Source organism: Pan troglodytes, chromosome 21 (assembly GCF_028858775.2).
Source record: "Pan troglodytes isolate AG18354 chromosome 21, NHGRI_mPanTro3-v2.0_pri, whole genome shotgun sequence".
NCBI lineage: Eukaryota > Metazoa > Chordata > Mammalia > Primates > Hominidae > Pan > Pan troglodytes.
Genome location: NC_072419.2, coordinates 48,318,536 through 48,340,995, shown reverse-complemented (window position 1 = coordinate 48,340,995; position 22,460 = coordinate 48,318,536). Strand labels below are relative to the sequence as shown.

Sequence of the window (22,460 nt, the reverse complement as noted above, 5' to 3'; positions counted from 1 at the left end):
TTCTTCTTCTTCTATTTTTTTTTTTTTTTTGAGATGGAGTCTTGCTCTGTTTCCCAGGTTGGAGTACAGTGGCGTGATCTCCACCCACTGCAACCTCTGTCCCCTGGGTTCAAGTGATTCTCCTGCCTCAGCCTCCTGAGTAGCTGGGATTACAGGTGCCCACCACCATGCCCGGCTAATTTTTGTATTTTTAGTGGAGACGGGTTTCACCATCTTGGCCAAGCTGGTCTCGAACTCCTGACCTCATGATCCACCCACCTTGGCCTCCCGAAGTGCTGGGATTACAGGCGTAAGCCACCGCACCCAGCCTCCATCTCTTCTTCTCAATGACCCCTGAAGCTTAAAGAATAATTTATGGCCAGGTGCAGTGGCTCACACCTGTAATCCCGGCACTTTGGGAGGCCAAGGTGGGTGGATCACGAGGTCAGGAGATCAAGACCATCCTGGCTAACACGGTGAGGCTCTGTCTCTACTAAAAATACAAAATAAAAATAAAAATAAAAAAATAAAATAGCTGGGTGTGATGGCACATGCCTGTAGTCACAACTACTTGGGAGGCTGAGGCAGGAGAACCACTTGAACCCGGGAGGCAGAGGTTGCAGCAAGCCAGGATCGCACCACTGCACTCCCGCCTAGGTAACAGAGTGAGACTCTGTCTCAAAAATAATAATAATAATTATTATTATAATGATTTTATACTAGGTTTTCTCAGTCTCTGCACTATGGATATTTGGGGCCACATAACTCTCGGGGGGAGCTAATCTGTGCACTGCAGGATGTTGAGTAGCATCCTCTCCTCTACTCACTAAATGCCCATAGCAACAACCCCCAGGTGTGACAATCAAAATGTCTTCAGACATTGCCCAGATGCCCTCTGGGAAACAAAACAGTCTCAGACTGAGAACCACTGTCTTAAACAGAAGGTCAATCACTGCCTTTTGCTCTCAGCTGTAGGTCCTAATTTCCAATTCCAGATAAATAGAAAGAATCATAGGCAAGATCTGTCAGCACCATGTGACATTAACTTTTGGTGCAAAGTAAGCATAATTATCCCCACTTTACCTATGAGAAAACTGAGGCCTGGGCTGCACAGCTAGTGAGCACCTGAGCCCAGATTTGGACTCAAGGCCGCCTGAGGTCAAACCCATATATATATATATATATACACACACACACACACATATATATATACACACACACACACATATATATACACATATATATATACACACACACATATATATATACATATATATATATATAATTTTTTTTTTGAGATGGAGTCTCGCTGTGTCGCCCAGGCTGGAGTGCAGTGGCGCGATCTCAGCTCACTGCAAGCTCCGCCTCCCGAAACCCCTGTATTTTTTACACTACTTCTGATCTGATCATGAATGAACACTATGAAGGTTTTCCTGGAATGAGGAAGAGCTTGCGATGATTTGCGTGGTGAAAAGAAAACTAGATGGTACTTGCCCTTTCTTTAGCATGTTCTATCTAATCCTGACAGCGGGGCTTAGAGGTAGATATTATTCTCCCCATTTTCCAGATGAGGAAACTCAGGTTAAGCAAACCTAACAAATGGTTTGAAATCAACATAGCAAAGATTTGCAAGCCCAGTGTTTCTGTGCTCAAAGCCTTGATATTTCAACACCAGAAAAAGTGGATGGCTGCTCCCTAAAGGGGAAACTGAGTCTAATTTCCTACATAATACTCTACCTTTCTGGCCAATATGTCCTTCCAGCCATAAAAAAAGCTTGGTGATGGCTGGGCACAGTGGCTCACACCTATAATCCTAGCACTCTGGGAGGCTGGGACGGGTGGATCACCCGAGGTCAGGAGTTCAAGACTAGCCTGGCCAACACGGTGAAACCCCATCTTTACTAAAAATAGCCAGGCATGGTGGCAGGTGCCTATAATCCCAGCTACTTGGGAGGCTGAGGCAGGAGAATCACTTGAACCTGGGAGGCAGAGGTTGCAGTGAGCCAAAATTGTGCCACTGCACTCCAGGCTGGGCAACAAGAGTGATGCTCCATCTCAAAATAAAAAAAAAAAGAAAGAAAGAAAAGCAAAGCTTGTTGATAAATGAGACTTTGATACCCGCCCCCTGCCTTTGACCTCCTTCTGTGACCTCTTTCCTTATCTCAGTTCTGTATGCAGTACTGGCCTGAGAAGACCTCCGGGTGCTATGGGCCCATCCAGGTGGAGTTCGTCTCCGCAGACATCGACGAGGACATCATCCACAGAATATTCCGCATCTGTAACATGGCCCGGGTAAGTACACGGCCGCCATTGCTTGCTGAGCCCCTCCTCCCCAAGACAGATGGAGGCTGCCGAGAGAGGATCCCGCTGAGCCAGCCAAGAGTCTGTGTTGTGCTCTCCTGATAATTTCTTCCTTGAGGAAGTGATGCCTGTGCTGATTCCGGCTCCAGACTCAGCAATGACTCCAACACATAGAGATGCAACGAGCGACATCCAACCTGCCATCTGCCTGTTTCCTGACACACTTGCTGCCGTGTAGACAAAACTTCTTAGACATTAGCTCTTCCCCACTGTGTCTCTGTACTGGCATGAGTTGATGCAGCCTTTGATTGGATCCCATAAGCTTTGGGCCAGGCACTGCCAACACCTAGATGAAAAGTGATTACTTACTTCCATGAGGATGTTCACTGGCTGAGCAGAGTAGTGGGTGGGAGGGGCAGATTAGCAATCTATGAAATGGTTGCTAACTAATGCAGCTTTGGTCACTACTTGGGGCCCAGGATGAAAGGAGCTCAGCACCTCCCCTACCCCCCAGGTCAGAGTTTACTGTCCACTGAGACAGTGAGACATGTTCTGGCACATGAGCCTCAGGGAGAAAAAACTCTGCCCAACAGAGTCAGGGACGGCTTTCCTAAAGAAAGGGACATTTAAATTGGGTTTTGAAGGCTGAGCAGGAGTTTTTCAGGTACAAAAGGGGGTTCAGGGCAGTCACGGCAAGAGAATCTGTGTACACGAAGGAATAGAAGTAGTCATAGGGACTCTTCCCGTGAGGATATGGCTTAGATCCCATTTGGTCTGTCTTCCACCATGATGCTGCAGTCCCCAGGGTATCTGCAAGGTGCATGGATGCAAGCATCCCCAGCAGAACAGCCCTAACAGCCTCTCTGTTCTCAGCCACAGGATGGTTATCGTATAGTCCAGCACCTCCAGTACATTGGCTGGCCTGCCTACCGGGACACGCCCCCCTCCAAGCGCTCTCTGCTCAAAGTGGTCCGACGACTGGAGAAGTGGCAGGAGCAGTATGACGGGAGGGAGGGACGTACTGTGGTCCACTGCCTGTGAGTACTAGGGAGGTGTCACCAGGGCAATAGGGTGGTGGGTGATAGAGCATCCTTGCAGATGCTGCTGGCCACATACCCCAGTCCTAGGCAGGCCTGGCTATACCACAACTCAACATCCCTCAAAGGCTAGTGGCAGTACATTCAAAGGAATTATGATCCTTTAATGGAACGGGGCTGCCAGTTTGTTGTCCTGAACTAATATATGACATATTATTGATGCAAAACCTAGTGGTCTTTCCACAAACATGAGAGGAGGTTGCCTGCTTCTCTACAATGGGCTTAAAGGGATCATAGGACAAAAAGAGCATGAGGGAAAGGCACTGCCCTCAGGGGCTGATAGATGGATGTGAAGGACTCTGGGAACGCTATTGTGCAGGGGCACAGTGAGCTCCAGACCAGCTGTGTTTATACCCCCATTGCTGGGGTGAACTGGAGACTTCACCTCCTGTCTTCGAATGGACATTGTCCAGTCTAATGAATTCTGGTGTCATTACACTGGGTGGAGGTCAGGACCTCGAGAGGACAGTGGCTGACAAGCTGTGCAACATCAAGAAAATCACTGAATTTTATAAGCCTCAGTTTCCTCGTCTGTTCAATGGGTATGTGGAATTAGACAATCTTCAGACCCTGTAGTGCTTTGGCATGAAATAGAAAGTAAACACACTTTATCTGCCAACATAGAGACCAAGAATGTCATGGTAGCAAATATGCAAATGTAAATGCAATTACTTAAAAGAGCAAGTGTCACAGAATCTATCCTGGGAGTATAGAGTGACCACAGAGGATTCTACAAAGTCTCACACCCAAAACAAATCTGCAGCCATAACAGCTATGTGTGAAATATTTGATTCACACTCACTTTGCTTCTTAGAACTTCAACGATTTGAGGAAAAGTCACTGAGAAGGCCTCTCTCTTTTAAAATGTTATGTTAAAGGAAATTTGAACGAAGGTCTTTTCTTACAACAAATATTTCTGGAGCTAGTGGAGGCACTGATAACACCTGACTGACCTCAGAATTGAGGTCAGTCTTTTCAAAACCAGCTAATTACTCTCCCTCTCAAACAGGTGGTGCATGCACATGTTAGGCAAGTCAAAGAGCTTAAAGGAGGTTAAACACACAGACACATAGAGATGCACACACAGAGCTTCAGGGCCACCACCTGCAGCAAAAATTCTTTTCCAGAGGAAGCAAACCTCAGGCTAGAGTTCAGGAAGATGCTGCGTGGTGTCCCAAGTCAGGCTGATGGGTGACATCAGCCAAGCCCAGCTGGCTCTGCCCACATCCCAGAAACTAGCAGCTGGTTTCCTGCCAGCTAATACCTGCTGCCTCCAGATGCCCAGATGCCTCCCACACATTCAGGTGACCTTACCTTAGCACCCATCTTTCAGGTTCTCACACCACCAGGCCCTGAGACCCTGTGTCTACTCACCTCTTCCTTTTGGACGCTGTTATTCTTGCTTCAGAAATGATAGAACCTTCTTTCATAGGAGACCTTTCTCTCCTCTCTCTCTCTCTCTCTCATGTTTGTTTTTTAGCCTGCTTTTTTTTTTTTTTTTTTCACTAGTGTCTTTTTATCTATGTCCTTTCCAGCCAAGGTGGCCAGTAGTTTGAGCCAAAGGAAGGTACAGGGGCATTCTTTTACCAACAGGGACCTTGGTTTCCTTGAGGGCCACAGATACCATAACAGACCTTGAAATGCAGGCACCAGTCAGTGAATGGAAAGCAACTCTCTGTACTTGAAACATCTGGTCACTGCATGTCCTGTAGATAAAACATCTGGGAGATTGACTGAGTGCCTTAGTTTCTGTCCAGATGTTCTTTAGACACAGACCATTACATGAAATCATTAGTTGCTCTTGGCAACACGCCCAGGAGTTCTGAATCAGGCATATTCCTACAGGGACTGTCTGTAAAGAGTTTGAAGGGTGTTTCCATGAAGATGATTTATGGAGTTTCGGAAAGGAGTAACAGAGACACAGTTCTGCCACCAACCCTGTATCCCTAGACTCAAGATCAGTAGCATCTTGCTTAAACCAAAGTGTATAGTAGAGACCTGTCATTTTAAGATAAAGCCTATCAGGCCCAGTTCCTCCCTCCAAGTTCCTACCTCCAAGCTTGGGCTGGCTGACCCTAGGCTAACAGGGCATTGCTGTCCTTCGTGGAGGATGGGAAGAACTAGTAGGAAAATCACTTGGAAATTTTCATTGTCTTTATTGGATGTTTAAGTGGACCCAGAGCATTCTTTTGGACATGGATGCAAGCATCAGCAAGGATGCAGGTGTCACATGTACAAAGACAGTACCATCCTGCCCTTGGGGTTTGGGTGAGTGTGCCCTGAGTGACTGTAACATGCTCATAGAACCAAGAAAACATCAAGCTAATTGAACTCTCAAAGGTCATCTAGTCCAACCCCTTCATTATACAAGTGGGGAACTTGGGGCCCAGACAGAGGAAGTGACTTGCCCAAGGTCAAAGCAAGTTAATGGCACAGATGGGACTCAAACCATAACTCATGGCTCAGGCTAAAGCCTTCACCATTGCCTTGCCTTGCATCTGCCCAGACAGCTGATCCCTACTCCTACTGATGTAGCTTTAGAATCATCAGGTGCCTGGAAGGGACCTAGGAACATGGCTCACCTCTTTGCTCTGTGTTTAGAAATGGGGGAGGCCGTAGTGGAACCTTCTGTGCCATCTGCAGTGTGTGTGAGATGATCCAGCAGCAAAACATCATTGACGTGTTCCACATCGTGAAAACACTGCGTAACAACAAATCCAACATGGTGGAGACCCTGGTGAGTATCCCAAGGACTGTTCTCCAACAGCCAGGGCTGACTAGTTCCCTTGGCCTGGAGAAAATGACATCAAATAGTAACATCACTCAACACCTGGCTGCTAATTGTATACCTGCATTCTGTGCCCTTGGTATGCACTGTTGTCTGCCCTGTGTCTTCCCCTTCCAACCTCCCCAACTTTTCTTTCTTGCAGGAAAATCCAATTACTAATCCTGGTACACCTACTTTGCTTCACTTTCTGCCCATTCCTTAAGACAGTGTCATTAATTCAGGCTTAAAGGAAAGGATGCTGGATTAGTAGAATGTGAAGTATGTTTTCAATTCAGTCCAATTATATTCCAATTAATTTATGGTAATTTTTACAATAGAGAGCATTTATAGTAGAGAGCACTATGGAGGAAAGTGTGATAAAGAGAGTGTGCGGGCAGAGCCCCGGGTGATAAGACCTGGTACCATGGTGGACCACTGCACCATGCACGAGGAGCTTTAATATAAGTCTTTAAACCTACTCGAATAGTGGTCTTAGTCAAAGTGAGGCCCTATTAACGTGTGGGTCACAGACCAGCAGCAGCATCATTATCTGGGAGCTTGTTAGAAATGCAGAATCTTGAGCCCCACTCCAGATTTACTGAATCAGAATGTACATTTTAAAAAGATTTCTGGCTGCCTTGTATGCACGTTACAGTTTGAGAAGCCCTGTTGTACAAAACAGTAAAAAAGAAAGGGAATGATGCCAGCTGGGCATTCGAGGAAGCTTGGGTAGAAGCAGGCATCAAGCAGAATTTTGAAGGATGTCCAGATATGGGTAATTTTGAGTTGACATAATATGGATATAGAAAAAGTTTTCTCCAAAATCTGTATCTCTAAACTAAATGCATTTTCCCTTTCCTTTTTCATCTCTCTCTTGTCTCCTCTTCTCCCTCTCTGCCTCTGCTCCTCTCCGCCTCTCAGGAACAGTATAAATTTGTATACGAGGTGGCACTGGAATATTTAAGCTCCTTTTAGCTCAATGGGATGGGGAACCTGCCGGAGTCCAGAGGCTGCTGTGACCAAACCCCCTTTTGTGTGAATGGCAGTAACTGGGCTCAGGAGCTCCGAGGCGGCACCCTGCCTGACTCCAAGGAGAAGACTGGTGGCCCTGTGTTCCACGGGGGGCTCTGCACCTTCTGAGGGGTCTCCTGTTGCTGTGGGAGATGCTGCTCCAAAAGGCCCAGGCTTCCTTTTAACCTAACCAGCCACAGCCAAGGGCCCAAGCAGAAGTACACCCACAAGCAAGGCCTTGGATTTCTGGCTCCCAGACCACCTGCTTTTGTTCAGAGTTTGTGGATCTCTTGGCAAGCCAACTGTGCAGGTGCTGGGGAGTGGGAGGCTCCCCTGCCCTCCTTCTCCTTAGGAGTGGAGGAGATGTGTGTTCTGCTCCTCTACGTCATGGAAAAGATTGAGGCTCTTGGGGGTCACTGCTCTGCTGCCCCCTGCAACCTCCTTCAGGGGCCTCTGGCACCAGACATTTGCAGTCTGGACCAGTGTGACCTTACGATGTTCCCTAGGCCACAAGAGAGGCCCCCCATCCTCACACCTAACCTGCATGGGGCTTGGCCCACAACCATTCTGTACCCCTTCCCCAGCCTGGGCCTTGACCGTCCAGCATTCACTGGCCGGCCAGCTGTGTCCACAGCAGTTTTTGATAAAGGTGTTCTTTGCTTTTTTGTGTGGTCAGTGGGAGGGGGTGGAACTGCAGGGAACTTCTCTGCTCCTCCTTGTCTTTGTAAAAAGGGACCACCTCCCTGGGGCAGGGCTTGGGCTGACCTGTAGGATGTAACCCCTGTGTTTCTTTGGTGGTAGCTTTCTTTGGAAGAGACAAACAAGATAAGATTTGATTATTTTCCAAAGTGTACGTGAAAAGAAACTTTCTGTTGGAGGGTGTAAAATCTTAGTCTCTTTTGTCAAAAAGAAGGGGGTGGGGCAGTTTGAGTGTGTACCTCTAAAACAAATCTCTCGGGCCTTTTATTTTTTCCTGGCAATGTCCTTAAAAGCTCCCACCCTGGGACAGCATGCCACTGAGCAAGGAGAGATGGGCGAGCCTGAAGATGGTCCCTTTGGTTTCTGGGGCAAATAGAGCACCAGCTTTGTGCATAATTTGGATCTCCAAATTTGAACTCCTTCCTAAAGAAACCCAGCAGCCACCTTGAAAAAGGCCATTGTGGAGCCCATTATACTTTGATTTAAAATAGGCCAAGAGAATCAGGCCTGGAGATCTAGGGTCTTGTCCAAAGTGTGAGTGAGTCAGTGAGAGGGAACCAACATTTGCTAAGTCTCTACTGTATGCCAGGGATCATGCTTGGCACTTTCCATAGGACATTTCACACAGTCCTTAGAACCCCCAGGAGAGAGCTACTGACTTGTTATCATCTCCATTTGATCATCTCCTCCAATGAGGAAACCCAGGCACCTTCCTCAGTAATGAAATCCTGGGTTCCAAAGGGGCAGGTAATGGCAATGAGACTTCTCCGTGCTGTTTTCTTCATCTTCTGTAAGCCAAGCAATTATTTTATGGAGGGAAAATAAGGCCAGAAACTTCTGAGCAGATAACTCCACAAATGGAAATTTAGTACTTTCTTCCTGACGCCAGTTCTTCTGGGAAGCGCAGAATTTCAGATATATTTTAGTAACACATTCCCAGCTCCCCAGGAAAGCCAGTCTCATCTAATTTCTTAGTCAGTAAAAACAATTCCCTGTTCCTTCAGGCTATGAAGGGACCAGCCAGGGACACTCTTGACCTTGATCTCTAGCCAGTGCTTAGGCCCAATATCTGACAGCCTCAGGTGGGCTGGGACCTAGGAAGCTCCATCTTGAAGGCTGGTCTAGCCCCAGACAGGGCATGAGGGGCAGAGAATTCAAGAAGGTACAGCTTTGGCCCTCAAGAGCCCACTGTATGCTTGGGAAATGGAACCATGGTGCAGTAGTGTGGAGTGGATGAGTGTTCCATGAGCCTAGGAGCAAGAAAGTCTCTTCGGCCTTGGGCTTCCTGGAGAAGGGGACGTCCATTCCTGCTGGGTCTTAATAAGCAGAAAAAGGAAAAAAAAGGAAACTCAGGCAAAGGGATCCATATGTGCAATGGCAAAGAAATGTGAAAAGGCATTGGGAGAAGCAGTCTGGGGGAGGCCAGCCCAGTGCGGGCACAGCACAACACGGGGAGCAGCAGAGATGAGCCAGGGTCCAGGAGACAGATGCCCATCGCGAGTGCAGACTTTGTCCTATTGGCAACAAGGAGTCCACGGAGCTTTAGAGAGATGCACTCAGCTTCGTGTTGGCCAAGACTCCCTCTGGGCCAATGGGGCTGCCTCTTTTCCTTTCATCAGACACTGTGAAAACATTCCCTTAAGCGTGCACTTTTTAATATCACATCTATTTGTCTGTCTGCTCATTGTTTTGTTGCTGGAACTAAATATGCAGTGGATCATGAGACTCAGATTCTATGAGAAACCCAGGGTCTCTGATTTACCACGGAGGAGGGTCACCAACCCAGATCTCCAGGCTCATGAGGATGGAACATGAAAGGAGCCCACAAAAGTTGCTTCCATTGGCATGGGCTCTGGAGCTGTCCAGAAGTCCAGGGACACCAGACTTGATCAAGGAAGGGCTGTCACTTTAGAGGTTCAAAAGGAAGTGCCTCAAAGAAAAGGCAAGCAAAGGAACCCCACGATGAACTTGCTCTTTTCCTTTCATGAGCCTCTCCCCAGGTGTATTTCAGCAGACCCCGGGGACCCACCCCCACTGGGCCTGCTGGCCTCCCTCGGCTCCAGCCCAATGCCCCAGCTGGCCTTCCCCAGCCTGCAAGAAGCCTGTAGCATGGCAAATCCGCCTGCTGTATGCTATTTTCTTAGATCTTGGTACATCCAGACAGGATGAGGGTGGAGGGAGAGCTATTTAACACAAATCCTAAGATTTTTTTCTGCTCAGGAAGGGGTGAAATAGCTGGCAGATACAAAAGAAAGTGGCTTTTATCATTTTAAATGGTAGAAATTTAAAGTGTGACTTCAGGGAGAAAAAAACTTGCAACAACAACAACAACAAAAATCTCAGGCCATGTTGGGGTAACCCAGCAAGGGCCAGTGATGATTTCCCCCAGCTCATCACCTTGTTTTCCCACAACCCAACCATTCTCCAAAGAAAGCAGGGCAGTGACTAGGTCTTAGGCCAGTGCACACAGGAAGAAATTGAGGCTTATGGATGGGGATGACTTCCCTAAGATCCTATGGGACAAGGATGTGGCAAGGCTTGGATGAGATGGGGCACCGGTGCCCAGGAATTTGAACATTTCCCTTTACCCAGGAAATCTCCGGAGCCAACACCACCACGCCCAGGGGGTCTCCCCACCCCACCCCATTTACGGGGTGAGCTCAGCCTGTCATGAGCAGAGGAAAATATTATTAATGCTGAGTCTTTACAACAGGAGCTCTTACCTCATAGATGTGGACTCTGTTTGGGGAAGATGCAAGGAAGTAATGAGAAGCCCAGGAACTTTCTCCACCTGTGTTTATGGCCTAAATAGCTTCAGGATGTATCTTAGCTGCACTCCAACATTGCATCCTTTCTGCGGTGAAGAATCTGGGCCAACCAGGGGTCCTTGGGCCTCTAGTAGGCCTCTCTTTGTGGGAATGGAAGGGGACAGTTTGCTTTTAGTGCTGGCCCTCTCTGTGGGTGTGGCCTGCAAAGGAACCAACAGACCCTATGCTGGGGACTCTAACATGTGAGCTCATTAAATTCTTCCAGCATTCTAAAGGAGGCTTTGTGATTGTCACCATTTACTGATGAGGAAACTAAGGCTCCTAGGGGAGAAATCACTTGCCCACAGTTCCACAGCTAGTGAGTGAATGAACCAGGATTTAAACTGGTTTTTTCTCACTACAGAGACAATATTTTTCCACCATTGTATCTCACATTTTTCCCAGGAGGTTACCCATAACAGAAGAGACTAGAGTGGAACAGATACGTCAGTGGATAAAGCTCAAAGCAAACAACAGTAAGCTTAAAATTCCTTCATAGTCTCATGTTTTACTTTCACAATTCTTGCAAAATTTGCATTCCACTTTCTGATTTAGCCTGGTTGGTTTTAATATGACTCTATGAATATTTCAAAAAAAAATGTGCTCTGTTCCTCATGTTGTTCTGTTCTGTTCACCCCGCTATGACGGACCCTAGGTCAGCTGGTCTTGAGCTTGACCCTAGAATTGACTCTAGGAGCAGTGACCCTGCTGCCTCCCAGAGCCAGTTATAGGCTCAAGATCAAGACCAACTGACCTTCTCCTAGGCAGCTCCTTTGGTGTGTGGGTGCTCTGACCTCACTGTTCATGAGGGGACCTCAACTAAGGCATCTTCCAGTTGGGTGCTGGAAGGAACCCATTAACTCACACTAGAATGATGAGGATTTGCTCATCTGGCGTGGAGAAGGATGAGCCCACAAAACCCTAAAGGGAAAGGAGAAGCTGGACACAGCTGTACTCAGCAGATTCCTGAATGCTAGGCTGGAAAGTGGTGCCTGTTGTCCAAGTGGAGTCACATGGTTGCTAATGTGGGCAAGTCTGAGGACACACTTCATGAGCAGCTGGGGTCTGGAAGGCTCCTCACTTTACCCTAGCCACACATAATTACTGGGTGCCTACAGCACCTAGCACCTTGGAGGGGACACTATTAGGAAATCAAGATTACTATGGCACAATTAATTCCTGGGTAAGGCATGGGGTTGTGGTGGACAGAGCTCAGTCTTTAGTTTGAACAAAAACATACATACATGAAAAACATGCATGAAAAGAGGACCCTCATCAACATTAGAAGGGGTAGATTTGGAGCACTTTAGGCAGGAAAACAGGAATGCAAGGCCAGGAAACTGGAACCCAGTGAATACTCAGAACCAAGGATGCAGATGACTTATTTAGCAAAATGGTCACTTCTGTGACATAGCTGGACAAAGGATGGGTAACAGCTTGCCAGAGCCACTTGGAACAAGGGCAAATCTCAGTGTCTGGGGCAAAAGATGATGCATTTCCCTCTGACCCATCATGTTTATTCATCCTCCACTCCCCATTGCCACACTAGCTCTTGCTGTAAGTCCTCACCAGGATCTACATTTCCTCGTCGCTGGTGGGAACCCCTTAGAGTACACAGAGGTATCAGTCCAGTAAGACTGCTCTACACAACAGAAGTGAGGCCCAGGGAGTAGCAGCCAGGCCCTTATCCTGTTACCTCTGCAGGAGTGACTGCCCAACCCAGATCCAGAGACATTGAAGGAAATGATAATTCCTTGGTACCTCACTGCCTTGGGACAAAATGAAGAAAGCCACCCTTCCTTAGGCTGCAGCTTGCTACTCCTGGGCTGGGTAAACAGGTCATCAGCACCAAGCTCAACCAGGAGTAACACTCTGGAAGACATGGGTGAGCCCAAGAGGAAGCATGAACAGGATGCTGTTCCTAAGTCATGTCAACAGGTTGTGCTGGGCCAGGATCCCCAGGGAAAAAAATGGTCAACCCAACTGGAGGGTAGGTTAGAAGAAAAGAAACATAAACGTGGATAGTCATGTCATCTCAAATCCCCGACTTGCCTTCCCCATTACTTAACAGTCTGAGTTCCTTCTCAGCCTATGACCAGCTTCAAATCACAGCCAAGTAAAACAAGGAAATAGGAAAAGTAAATCCAACTAGAAGAGACAAGCTGAGATTCAGATTTGTTTACTCCTCCCATGCAAAGGTTCCCTGTTGGAGGTTTTCCATGTATACATGTCTAGAAGTGATAGAATGCAAGGCCTTGGCTTCGTCTTGCAGGGATCTGCCTTTGAGGTCATAGACTGAACAGCAGGGAGAGAGGTTAGTGGTGGAGCGTGGGGGGAGCTGTTCTAGCTCCAGTTTCTTCTGACACATTTTTCAGGATCATGGATCTGATCCTCCAAAGCACAGCAGAGATATCTAAGCCATATTTGTGCACATGAGCAGACTCTTCTAGTTTTTTAGTAACCAGGGATGGGCTTTTGCATGGCACTGACTATAGAGATGTCTTGTAGAGATCAAGCCAGTCTTTTGCATCCCACCTGCCCACCTCCAGAAGAGATGGGAAAAGGTCATCAAAGGGCATTCACCAACTGAAATCCACTCATGAATGTTAGGTCTCTAAAAGGAGGCATCAACACTCACAATGGTAGCCTCCAAACCTAGCATCCCACCTATCTAAGAGCTCAGGGGTGGTCCACTGGGGCAGATACAAGGGAAGTGCAAGGGCTCAGGATGAAAGAAAATCTATTGGGAGGAGTTTTAGGGGCTTGATCATTATGGGGCTTCCTTCTATATCTGAGAACTGCTCTGGGTGGTGAGATGTGGACTCTGATCCTTAATCGGAATATTCAGAGAATGAGTGTCTGGTGGCCTTGAAGTGTTGGACAGAAAAGTATCAGTATAAAAGCCTGGAGCTCAGGGTAATTAATGTATTTCATGGTTCCTTAGTGAGCAGGACTCTTGGATGTGGAGGAGAAAGGGTCATAGGAAGTAAACCACCAAAATTACAAAATTGAGTCTCTGTACAATTACTTCAGTGCCTTTGGGCTTATGAATACAAATCAGTGGGCCTTCTCTATGATGGTCCAACAAACTCTCAGTGTCCACCCTGTCCCTGTATCTCCCATGGAAGATGAATAATGTCAGGTGTTCTTTGGGTCAAAGGCCCCAGGGCAGTCTGGAGGCTTAGAGGGCAGAGTGGTGTCATTCCATGTAAAGTTAGGCTTCTGAGGGGTCAGGCAGAATATGGTGTCCATATCTTCCATAGCTCTGCAGATTCTTGGATGAAGTCAAGCACAGTTTGCTAGACCCAGGTCACTCCTCTGAGTATAATTAGGACCCATGAGTGAAACTTAATAGCTGTAAGGAAGAACCTGCTGTCTGCCAGAGAGGATAAGCTGCCCATCTCAGCAGCTGTCTAAAAGAAGGCAGGTGTCTCTTTAAAGGGAAGAGAAGCATTGGTGAAATGGATTTCAGGTCACTTCCATTCCAGATGGGTGAGATCTTGTGGAGCTGGGATCATGTTTGAACTCATTCATACCTGTAGAGCACGAATCCAAGTAGATTGTGTTTGGTCTGTACAGGCTGAAGCCCCCTGCTCTCCCACCCAAGTGCCCCCACTGAGCAGGCCAACATGCTGTTGTGGCCACATACACTGGGCTGATCCAGGCTGGTTATCACCAAACAGCAAACCATAGGGAACAGCTGCTTTGCCATAGACCCAATACCCATGTAGATCTCTCATGAGAGCAGCCATAACTCAGACCCACTGACCAACAGGGCCATGAGTGACAGCCAGAACCAGTGAAGGTCCAAGTAGGACACAGAGCAGGGCTTTTCTTACCATACACATTATCTCCAGAGGTTATTTCTACCCCACTCCCTATTCAAGGCCTGTTGGAGCACATTGCAAAAGCAAAAGCACAGTAACTCAATTTACACATGATTATAATCATTTCCAATGCACACATTTCATCACCAGGTGGATCCTGAGCTAGCCCATGTAAATCCGGGTTAACCCATATTGGTAATCATACTCAAAAGCACTTTTCACCCTACATTCTACCAGCCAATCAAAGACAAAGAGTTGTGGCCTCTACCATTGCCTTGGCTTCTGGACACCCTCACAAGCTATCCCAAGGTTCCCGCTCAACTCCAGGGAGGCTGACATCTTCACATCCACTGGGCATATAATATTGCATGAGACCAAAGTCTCCACACTCTTTGCAGCCTCCTCCATGAATCCCAATGGCCTGCACTTGTACAGTTTGGGTGTTTCATAGATAAAGCACGTATGAGAAGAGAAAACAAAATAAATCAACTTTTTAAAAAAGCCAGCACTGTGCTGTCAATGTTTTTTTTTTTCAATTCTAGCTCAAAAAAGCAGAAGGTAAATAATGTCAGGTCAATGAATATCAGATATATTTTTTGACTGTACATTACAGTGAAGTGTAATCTTTTTACACCTGCAAGTCCATCTTATTTATTCTTGTAAATGTTCCCTGACAATGTTTGTAATATGGCTGTGTTAAAAAATCTATACAATAAAGCTGTGACCCTGAGATTCATGTTTTCCTAAGATATTCGTACTGGTGTCTTCCTGAGGTTGGGTAGGGATGAGGTGGGGACAAGTTGAAGGAGGAGGAGAAAAAATTATCAGCTAGGTTTCTTTATATTTAAGTTAATCCTTACATCACAGGAAATACATATTATTCCCTCTTTGCAGATGAAAAAGTTGAGGCTCAGAAACATCAAGGGATTTTCCATGACTGCACATTGAGCTAGTAAAAGGGTTGAGTGTAAAGTGGTGTTTCTCAAGTGTGGTTCATAGAGCAGTGGCATGAGAATCACTGGGAACTTTGTTAAACATACAGATTCCTAAGCCCAGAGAATCACAATTTCAGAGTCTGCCTTGCTAACGAGCTGCCTAAATGTATCAGCTAGCTATGGCTGCATAATAAACAACCCAAAACTCAGTAACTTGAAAGAAAAATATTTGATAGCAGCCAGCTAAGACTCTCTGATCTAAGCTGAGCTCAGCTAATCTCAGCTAGGCTCATTCATGTGTTGGCTAAGGGCTCTATTCTAGGCAAGGCTTGGCTGGGGCACATGAGCTGTTACAGCCTTGCGCCTTAATTTTTTATCCTCCTCCTGGGACCAACAAGGTAGCCTGTGCATATGCTCCTCATGATAATAGCAGGAGCATGAGAGAGAGAAAGTCCAATCACATATATATTTTGCTAGGCCTTTGCTTGAATCATATCTGCAACATCCCCTTGGACAGAGCTAGTTACATGGAATACTCAGAATCAAGGGGCAGGGATTCTACTTCTTGACATAGACCCCTCTTCTCAATTTTCCAGTAAATGCTGAAGTTGGCCAGGCATGGTGGCTTACACCTGTTATCTCAGCACTTTGGAAGACCAAAGTGGGAGATCACTTAGGCCCAGGAGTTCAAGACCAGCCTGGGCAACATAGTGAGACCTTATCTCCACAAAAAGTTCAAACAAATTAGCCAGGCATGGTGGCACACACCTGTAGTCCCAGTTACTCAGGAGGCTGAGGTGAGTGGATTGCCTGAGCCTAGGAAGTTGAGGCTGCAGCAAGCTGAGATTGCGCCACTGCAGTCCACCCTGGGCAACAGAGTGATATCCTGTCTCAAAAATAAAATAAAATAAAATAAAATAAAACACTGCTGAGCTTAGGTATGAAACCAGTGGTTCCTGATGCACCCGTTAACTCTCTAATCTCAGAGTGCAATCCATGGGTCACCTACACCATTACACGAGGGAAACTTCTCAACGTGTAGAGTCTGATTCAATAGGTCCAGGATAGGAGCTAGGATTCTATATGTTCAGCAAGTGACCCAGGTGATTATAATACATGCTAAAGTTAGGCAAGCACTGTTTTTAATGCTGTTGTTATTAGAGGGGAACAGATATGAGCCCAAAAGGAACTGGGACAAACCAGTGCTCAAACTGGGACATGAGGCTGCCAACCTCTCAGTTGGATGCATATGTCCTCTATTTTCTTCTGGATGAGCAGAAGAAATAACTAGAACCTGACTCCTTGGAGTTTACTGGTTCCCAAGTTCTTTGTATGTGTCCAGATATAAGCCTGAGCTGGAAACACAAGCCGCAGGGGTGGAGCGCAGGGTTCACCTTGTTCTCTTGCAGTCTTGGGAACCCTGGCAGGGTTCTTCTGCCTGAGGAACCTAGATACATGGCTCACTAGGCCTCCCAGGCCACAGAGTCTAGAGAACATGTGATTCCCAGCTTGGGTATGACAAGGGGAACCTGGTGTCCAGCCGGCTAGTTATCTTGTCACTTTGTCCTTGGTCATGTTAATCTCACGTAGTCTGCCTGCTACATTTATTCTTTGGCCACAAATGTAATACGACACTGGAGAAAGAAAACTAGAAAGAAGGAAAAAAATCTTACATAACTCCCACTTTAAAAAAAAATATTTTGGGGCATATCATCTTTCCCCAAAATGGAAATTGCTTTTAAAGTGTTATGATAAAAGTAGCACATACTCACTTGAAAGGACTCAATATAAAATTATTTAAGGCAAAAGGTGAAAGTTCCCACTTCTCAAAGGTACCTGTTAACATTTTTATGCCATTCCAGACCTTTCTATGCATAAACGTATTCTACGTAAGTGGCATCAACCAGTATGTACTCTGAGACCTGCTTCTTCTCACTTAACAGCATACAGTTGTCGTATTTCCATGGAAATATGCTTAAATAAATATCTCTTATCTTCCTTGACACCTCCATAGTACCCCTGAACTTGAAGCTAAGGTATTTTGGGTGCTTCAAGTCTTGGGTTCTCACAGTGATGCTAAGGATCAACGTTAGCAGAGAGGGACATCCCACCCTATGTGCTGCCGTCCTGGAGAGAGACTGATGATACTGGCACAGCTCTCTTTATGTGTCTGTTGGCTGTCCAGGTGGATCCTAGCCTGGCCTTCCTGTGTGGCTAGACCTGGAGTGTGAGCGCATGTCAGACCTAGGAGCACCTTGATTGGTAGCTCTGGTTTGACTTAAGATCTTTCTTTAATTCCAAAGGCTCAAGCCTTCCATCAGAACTCCAGGGAACCTAGAAGCCCTCAGATTCCTGGAGACAAGGGACGAGGTCAACAACATACCATGCAGAAGGCAAGAAGAGGGATTTGATTCCCTCTGACAGGGTTTGGGGGTGGCAAGGAGAAAAGAACAGGAATAGAAGCAGAAGCAGCTGGTGAGATAGGAGAAAGAAACCACTCTAGTTAATTTCAGAAAATTGTTGACCACTTAATCTTTAGGATATGCAACGAGACTCAACAAAGGCTTGGCCTGAGTGGCTTTCTCTTGAAATTTAATGACAGGACTGAGCCTGAACTCATCATTGACATGCAGTAGGGACATGGCACCCACAGGGAGATGATACTCACAAACTGAACAACTGGAGACAGAGAAAAGCATGGGATTATAACCCCCTGGAAATTAACATAAACTGAGGAGGTCATCAGTTCTCCCAGTCTACTGAATAGGCATTGGAACAAAATTTAACTAGTTATTCAAGGATATTTGGAATACATGAATAGATAGAGACATATACAGAGAATTACATATGCATAGAGAATATAAATTGAATATATAAATGTATGAAAAACAACATCAGTATATTAACAGTGGTTATCTTTCATCATAGGGAACACAAGTAATTTTTGTTCTTTATAATTTTCTACATTTTATAAATGTTATATTACTTTAATACCCGGAAAGGCCAATTATATAAAAAGAAGAGGTGAGAAGAACATAGGAAAATCCAGGCAGAACAGATAAGATGATGCCAGGAACAGGGTCATACCCCAAGACCTGCCATATACCTGGATCAAGAGGTTTGAAAATGTGGCACTGCGCATCTCCCACAAAAGGGGAACACAGTCAGTTAGTCAATGTCCAAAAGGGAAAAAAAAATCTCTTTCTCAGAATAACTAAAAAACATTCCTGCTATAGAGCCTAGAAGAAATTTTTTTCATGAGTCCCCTTAATAAATAATGGCTTCAACAACATCCTTCGCTGACACAATGGATTCCCCTCCCTGAAGACTCATGGCCTCATGCCATAGAACAATTCAGTGAAAGCTCTTCACTGAAGGACCAAAATGAAGGGGCCCAGCTACATGGTTCTCTGCAAGTCAGACCTAAGCCAGATGTAGGTTTTCAGAATCTTTAGTATTATATAAACAAGTTTTCTCTCCTCTATGAGTGTCCATGAGCTGGAGGCTTTCAGCCCAGAACCAGTGAAATAGCTATTCTGAGTTGTTGATTGAATTTGGAGTCCGAGTTTAAGAGCCAGCTGAGCCAGAAAGAGAATTAGTATCTCCTTTTGAATGATGAAGAGCCTAACAGATACATGTGCTGAGATAGAAGATGAATCTGTTTCTCTATTAAGGTGAGGCATGGCAGGGCCAAGAAGTAAACCCCCGTTCCAGGTTATAATGAGGACTGACTCCATCCCATCCCACTTTCCTTTAAAATCCCTACAAATATGTAGTCAAAGCTGGAAACATGTGACCACACCTGGCAGCCAAGCTATTGTGTGAATCCGGGAGGAATTTCCTCTGATTACAAGACACAAGAAGCTGAAATGAGCATCGTAATCAGTGGTTGATGCTGAATCATGTTTTGCTGCCTAAAAGATGCAAAGAAGCCTCAAAGAAGATAAAGTGGCTCATCCCACCCAGGTGCCTGCTCCAGATGGTCTGTACTCACTCAGAAAATTGGTCAATCGTCCATTTCTATCTCCTGGGAGATGAAATGACATTAAGAAAAACTTGTATGGGCAGGAGAACAGCAGAGAGAATCTTGAAGAAATGTATGCTGAGGATTTTGGCTTTCACATCCATTTGAAGCACCCCAGAGAGAGGAAGGGAGTGGTAAGAGCACCTTGTTGGCATACAAAACTGGGTAAAACAGATGCCTCTTGTGTACCACTTCAAATATTCTCAGCCTAACCGCTTATGTCATCCACAGCCATGGGAACAATTTCCAAGCATGCTTCTTCAGATTTCATATATGGGAAGTCCATGGTGCCTTTCCTCAGACAGGCTCCGCAGCTCTTGTTTCCTGTGCCACAATTTCTGGTACTATTCTCTGAGATGCCCACAGGAACCCACTTAGCACTTGTGAGTGTGCTACCCAGAAATGCAGGGAAGTTAACAATGAAATCTTTGACTGATAGGAGCCTGGAGGCTGTGAACAAATGCTTCCTCCTCTCTTTCCTCTGAAGGCAGTTCTTAAGTGTATGTCATGTGACTTTTCAAATGGTCCCAGAACAAGCAGACCCTGTAAGAGTAGCCAACTCTATAACACACCTTGTAATACCTCTTTCTCGTTCCTTCCCTGACTTACAACTCCTATTCTCATTGCTTCCTGGAATCATATTTCCAAATAAAATTTCGTTCAAGGTTTTGCTTTCAGCGAACACTAGCTGGGAAACTGGGCTTCAGCTATGCACAATAGCCTATCATCCAGCTGTTAATCTGAGATGGGATTCTGCCAACACCCATAGAGGGCCGCCAGATGTCCAACCAGGCTTTTGATCTAGGGATAAAAAATGGATTTGATGTAAAGTGATTCATGGGAGAAGTTCTACTCATGTCCTAAGCTCATCCTATGTGTCAAGATGTTAATTTCCTGCTCAGGTTTGGGAACAGGAGTCCTGCCATCTCATATTTTTGTTGAAAATACTTGGTGAGCCTGCCCAATAGACAGTAAGAAGGATGGTAAGGGGTCCTGTTTTACTAAAATCCCACTGAGAGCCCTAGCATAGGGTGCAAGAGCAAGAGGGTGGTTGACCAGTGGGGTGGAGGATTATGTGGATCTGGGATCCATGCATGCAGAGTAAGCAGCTTGCAGCAACGCTTACGCCCAGCCTATCCTTGGCAGAACATGGCTCCTGACAAACCATGTAGGCAGCTAGCTCCTAATGGAGAAAATTGTGACAGGAAAAGAGATGGGGGCGTGCGTTCCAGCCAATACTAAATGCCGATACAAACCTCTCCCAGGGTTGATGAAGCTCCTTGTACTAGCTCCCCGTACCAGCTCTGCCTAAGCTCTCTGCCCTCACAGGCTGTCAAATTTCTGGCCTGCTAAAGAAAAATAACAGCACATCTCAACTATCCCTTCCCTTTTCTGGCCCCTCCACGATGCTCTCTGGCAGCCCAGACCCCAACTCTGAGCAAGCTCACACCTTCGCTTGTAAGGGTGAACAAACAGGAAAACATCACCAGACACATGAAAAGATGCAGGAGTTCAAAAGCAGAGGTTCACTTTGAGGAATGAGAGAATGTGCCTGCCTGTGAAATCAGGTCTCTGCCAAAAAAAAAGAAGACATTTTACAATGAATCTCCACAGATGCAGAAAAACACTAGATTTTCTAAACACAAGAAATTTTTTGTTGTTGTATCCAACAAAACAAATTGCTGAGAAGTCTAATCGAGAGAAAACACAAATAACCAAAATTAGGAGACAGAAAGGGGATATAATAGTGAATATAGAAATTATACATAATTATAAAAGGATATCATAAACAATCATGGCTAGTAAATTTTAAAATCTTGATGATGTATATTATCAAAATTGGCTCAAGAAATAGAAAACCCAAGTTGACCTGCTATCAGAGAAGAAAGTTTTGTTAAGTTGTTGACTCATCTCTGAAAGATACAAGAGCAGGTAGTTTCATGAGTGAGCTGGATCAAACTTTCAAATTAAAAAATAGTTATTATGCAGTATGTACTATTCCAAAACAATGCAAATAAAAGAAAGCTTAATTCATATTATGAATATTATAAAGAAATAGCACAGATACCAAATTTGACAGAATACACACCAAAAAAAAACCCTACAACCTCTAAACCAGCCACATAAACGTGAAGATTTTTACTAAATTTTAATGATTACATTAAAATCATTAATGACCCCCATAATCTTTTAAAAATATACCAGCCAGGCGCAGTGGCTCATGCCTGTAATCCTAGCACTTTGGGAGGCTGAGGCGGGCAGATCACCTGAGGTCAGGAGTTCGAGACCAGCCTGGTCAACATGGTGAAACCCTGTCTCTATTAAAAATACAAAAAAAATTAGCCATCATGGTGGCACGTGCCTGTAATCCCAGCTACTCAGGAGGCTGAGGCAGGAGAATCGTTTGAACCCGGGAGGCAGAGGTTACAGTGAGCCAAGATCACACCATTGCACTCCAGCCTGGGCAACAAGAGTGAAACTCTGTCTCAAAAAAAAAAAAAAAAAGTAATATACCAAGTCCAAGTAGCCTATATGCCAAGAATTCAAAAATACTTCAATATGAGGAAGTCTAACAGTAAAAAGAAAGACATATAATCATCTTAATACTTAAAAAACATTTGACAAAATTTACTATCAATTCCTGATGAAATATGATGGCCTCAATAAGCTATTAATTGTAGGATACTTTGTTAGCATAAGAAGTTAAAATAATTAGTGGTAGATATTACTAGAGTTCACCAGTATCCACTTCTCCACTCCTTCTTGGCATAAAGGAAGATTACACCTCTCACCCTCCTTGTAATTAGCTGGAGTCATGTGACAAATCTTGACCAATAAGCATAAGCAGAACTGATAATGTATCAGTTTTATACCAAAGTATTTAATGACTGTTGAGAGACTCTCTAGTATTTTCTTTCCTTGAGTCATCTATCAAGGAGGTCCTGCATTGTAGATGGTGCAGCCATAGGGATGGGGGAGATTCCCTCAGCCTGGATCACTGAATCACCACACG

At 45.4% G+C, this 22,460-nt stretch overlaps 1 protein-coding gene across 13 annotated transcripts in view; it reads left to right on the top strand.

Moving 5' to 3' along the window:
* PTPRT (protein tyrosine phosphatase receptor type T) overlaps positions 1–15,218 on the top strand; it is a 1,128,501-nt gene extending 1,113,283 nt beyond the window's left edge. For 9 of the 13 annotated variants that reach the window (XM_009437258.5, XM_009437253.5, XM_016937933.4 and 6 more), the window contains 4 exons: positions 2,146–2,271; positions 3,154–3,317; positions 5,979–6,114; positions 7,066–9,241. In XM_009437258.5, coding sequence (XP_009435533.2) covers positions 2,146–2,271; positions 3,154–3,317; positions 5,979–6,114; positions 7,066–7,119 — 480 coding nt within the window. In that variant the 3' untranslated portion in view covers positions 7,120–9,241. Of the gene's footprint in view, positions 1–2,145; positions 2,272–3,153; positions 3,318–5,978; positions 6,115–7,065 lie in introns of all 13 variants that reach the window. The other 4 variants (XM_054674440.1, XM_003316939.5, XM_054674441.1 and 1 more) reach the window with 1 other exon arrangement.
* The last annotated feature ends 7,242 nt before the right edge of the window (positions 15,219–22,460 follow it).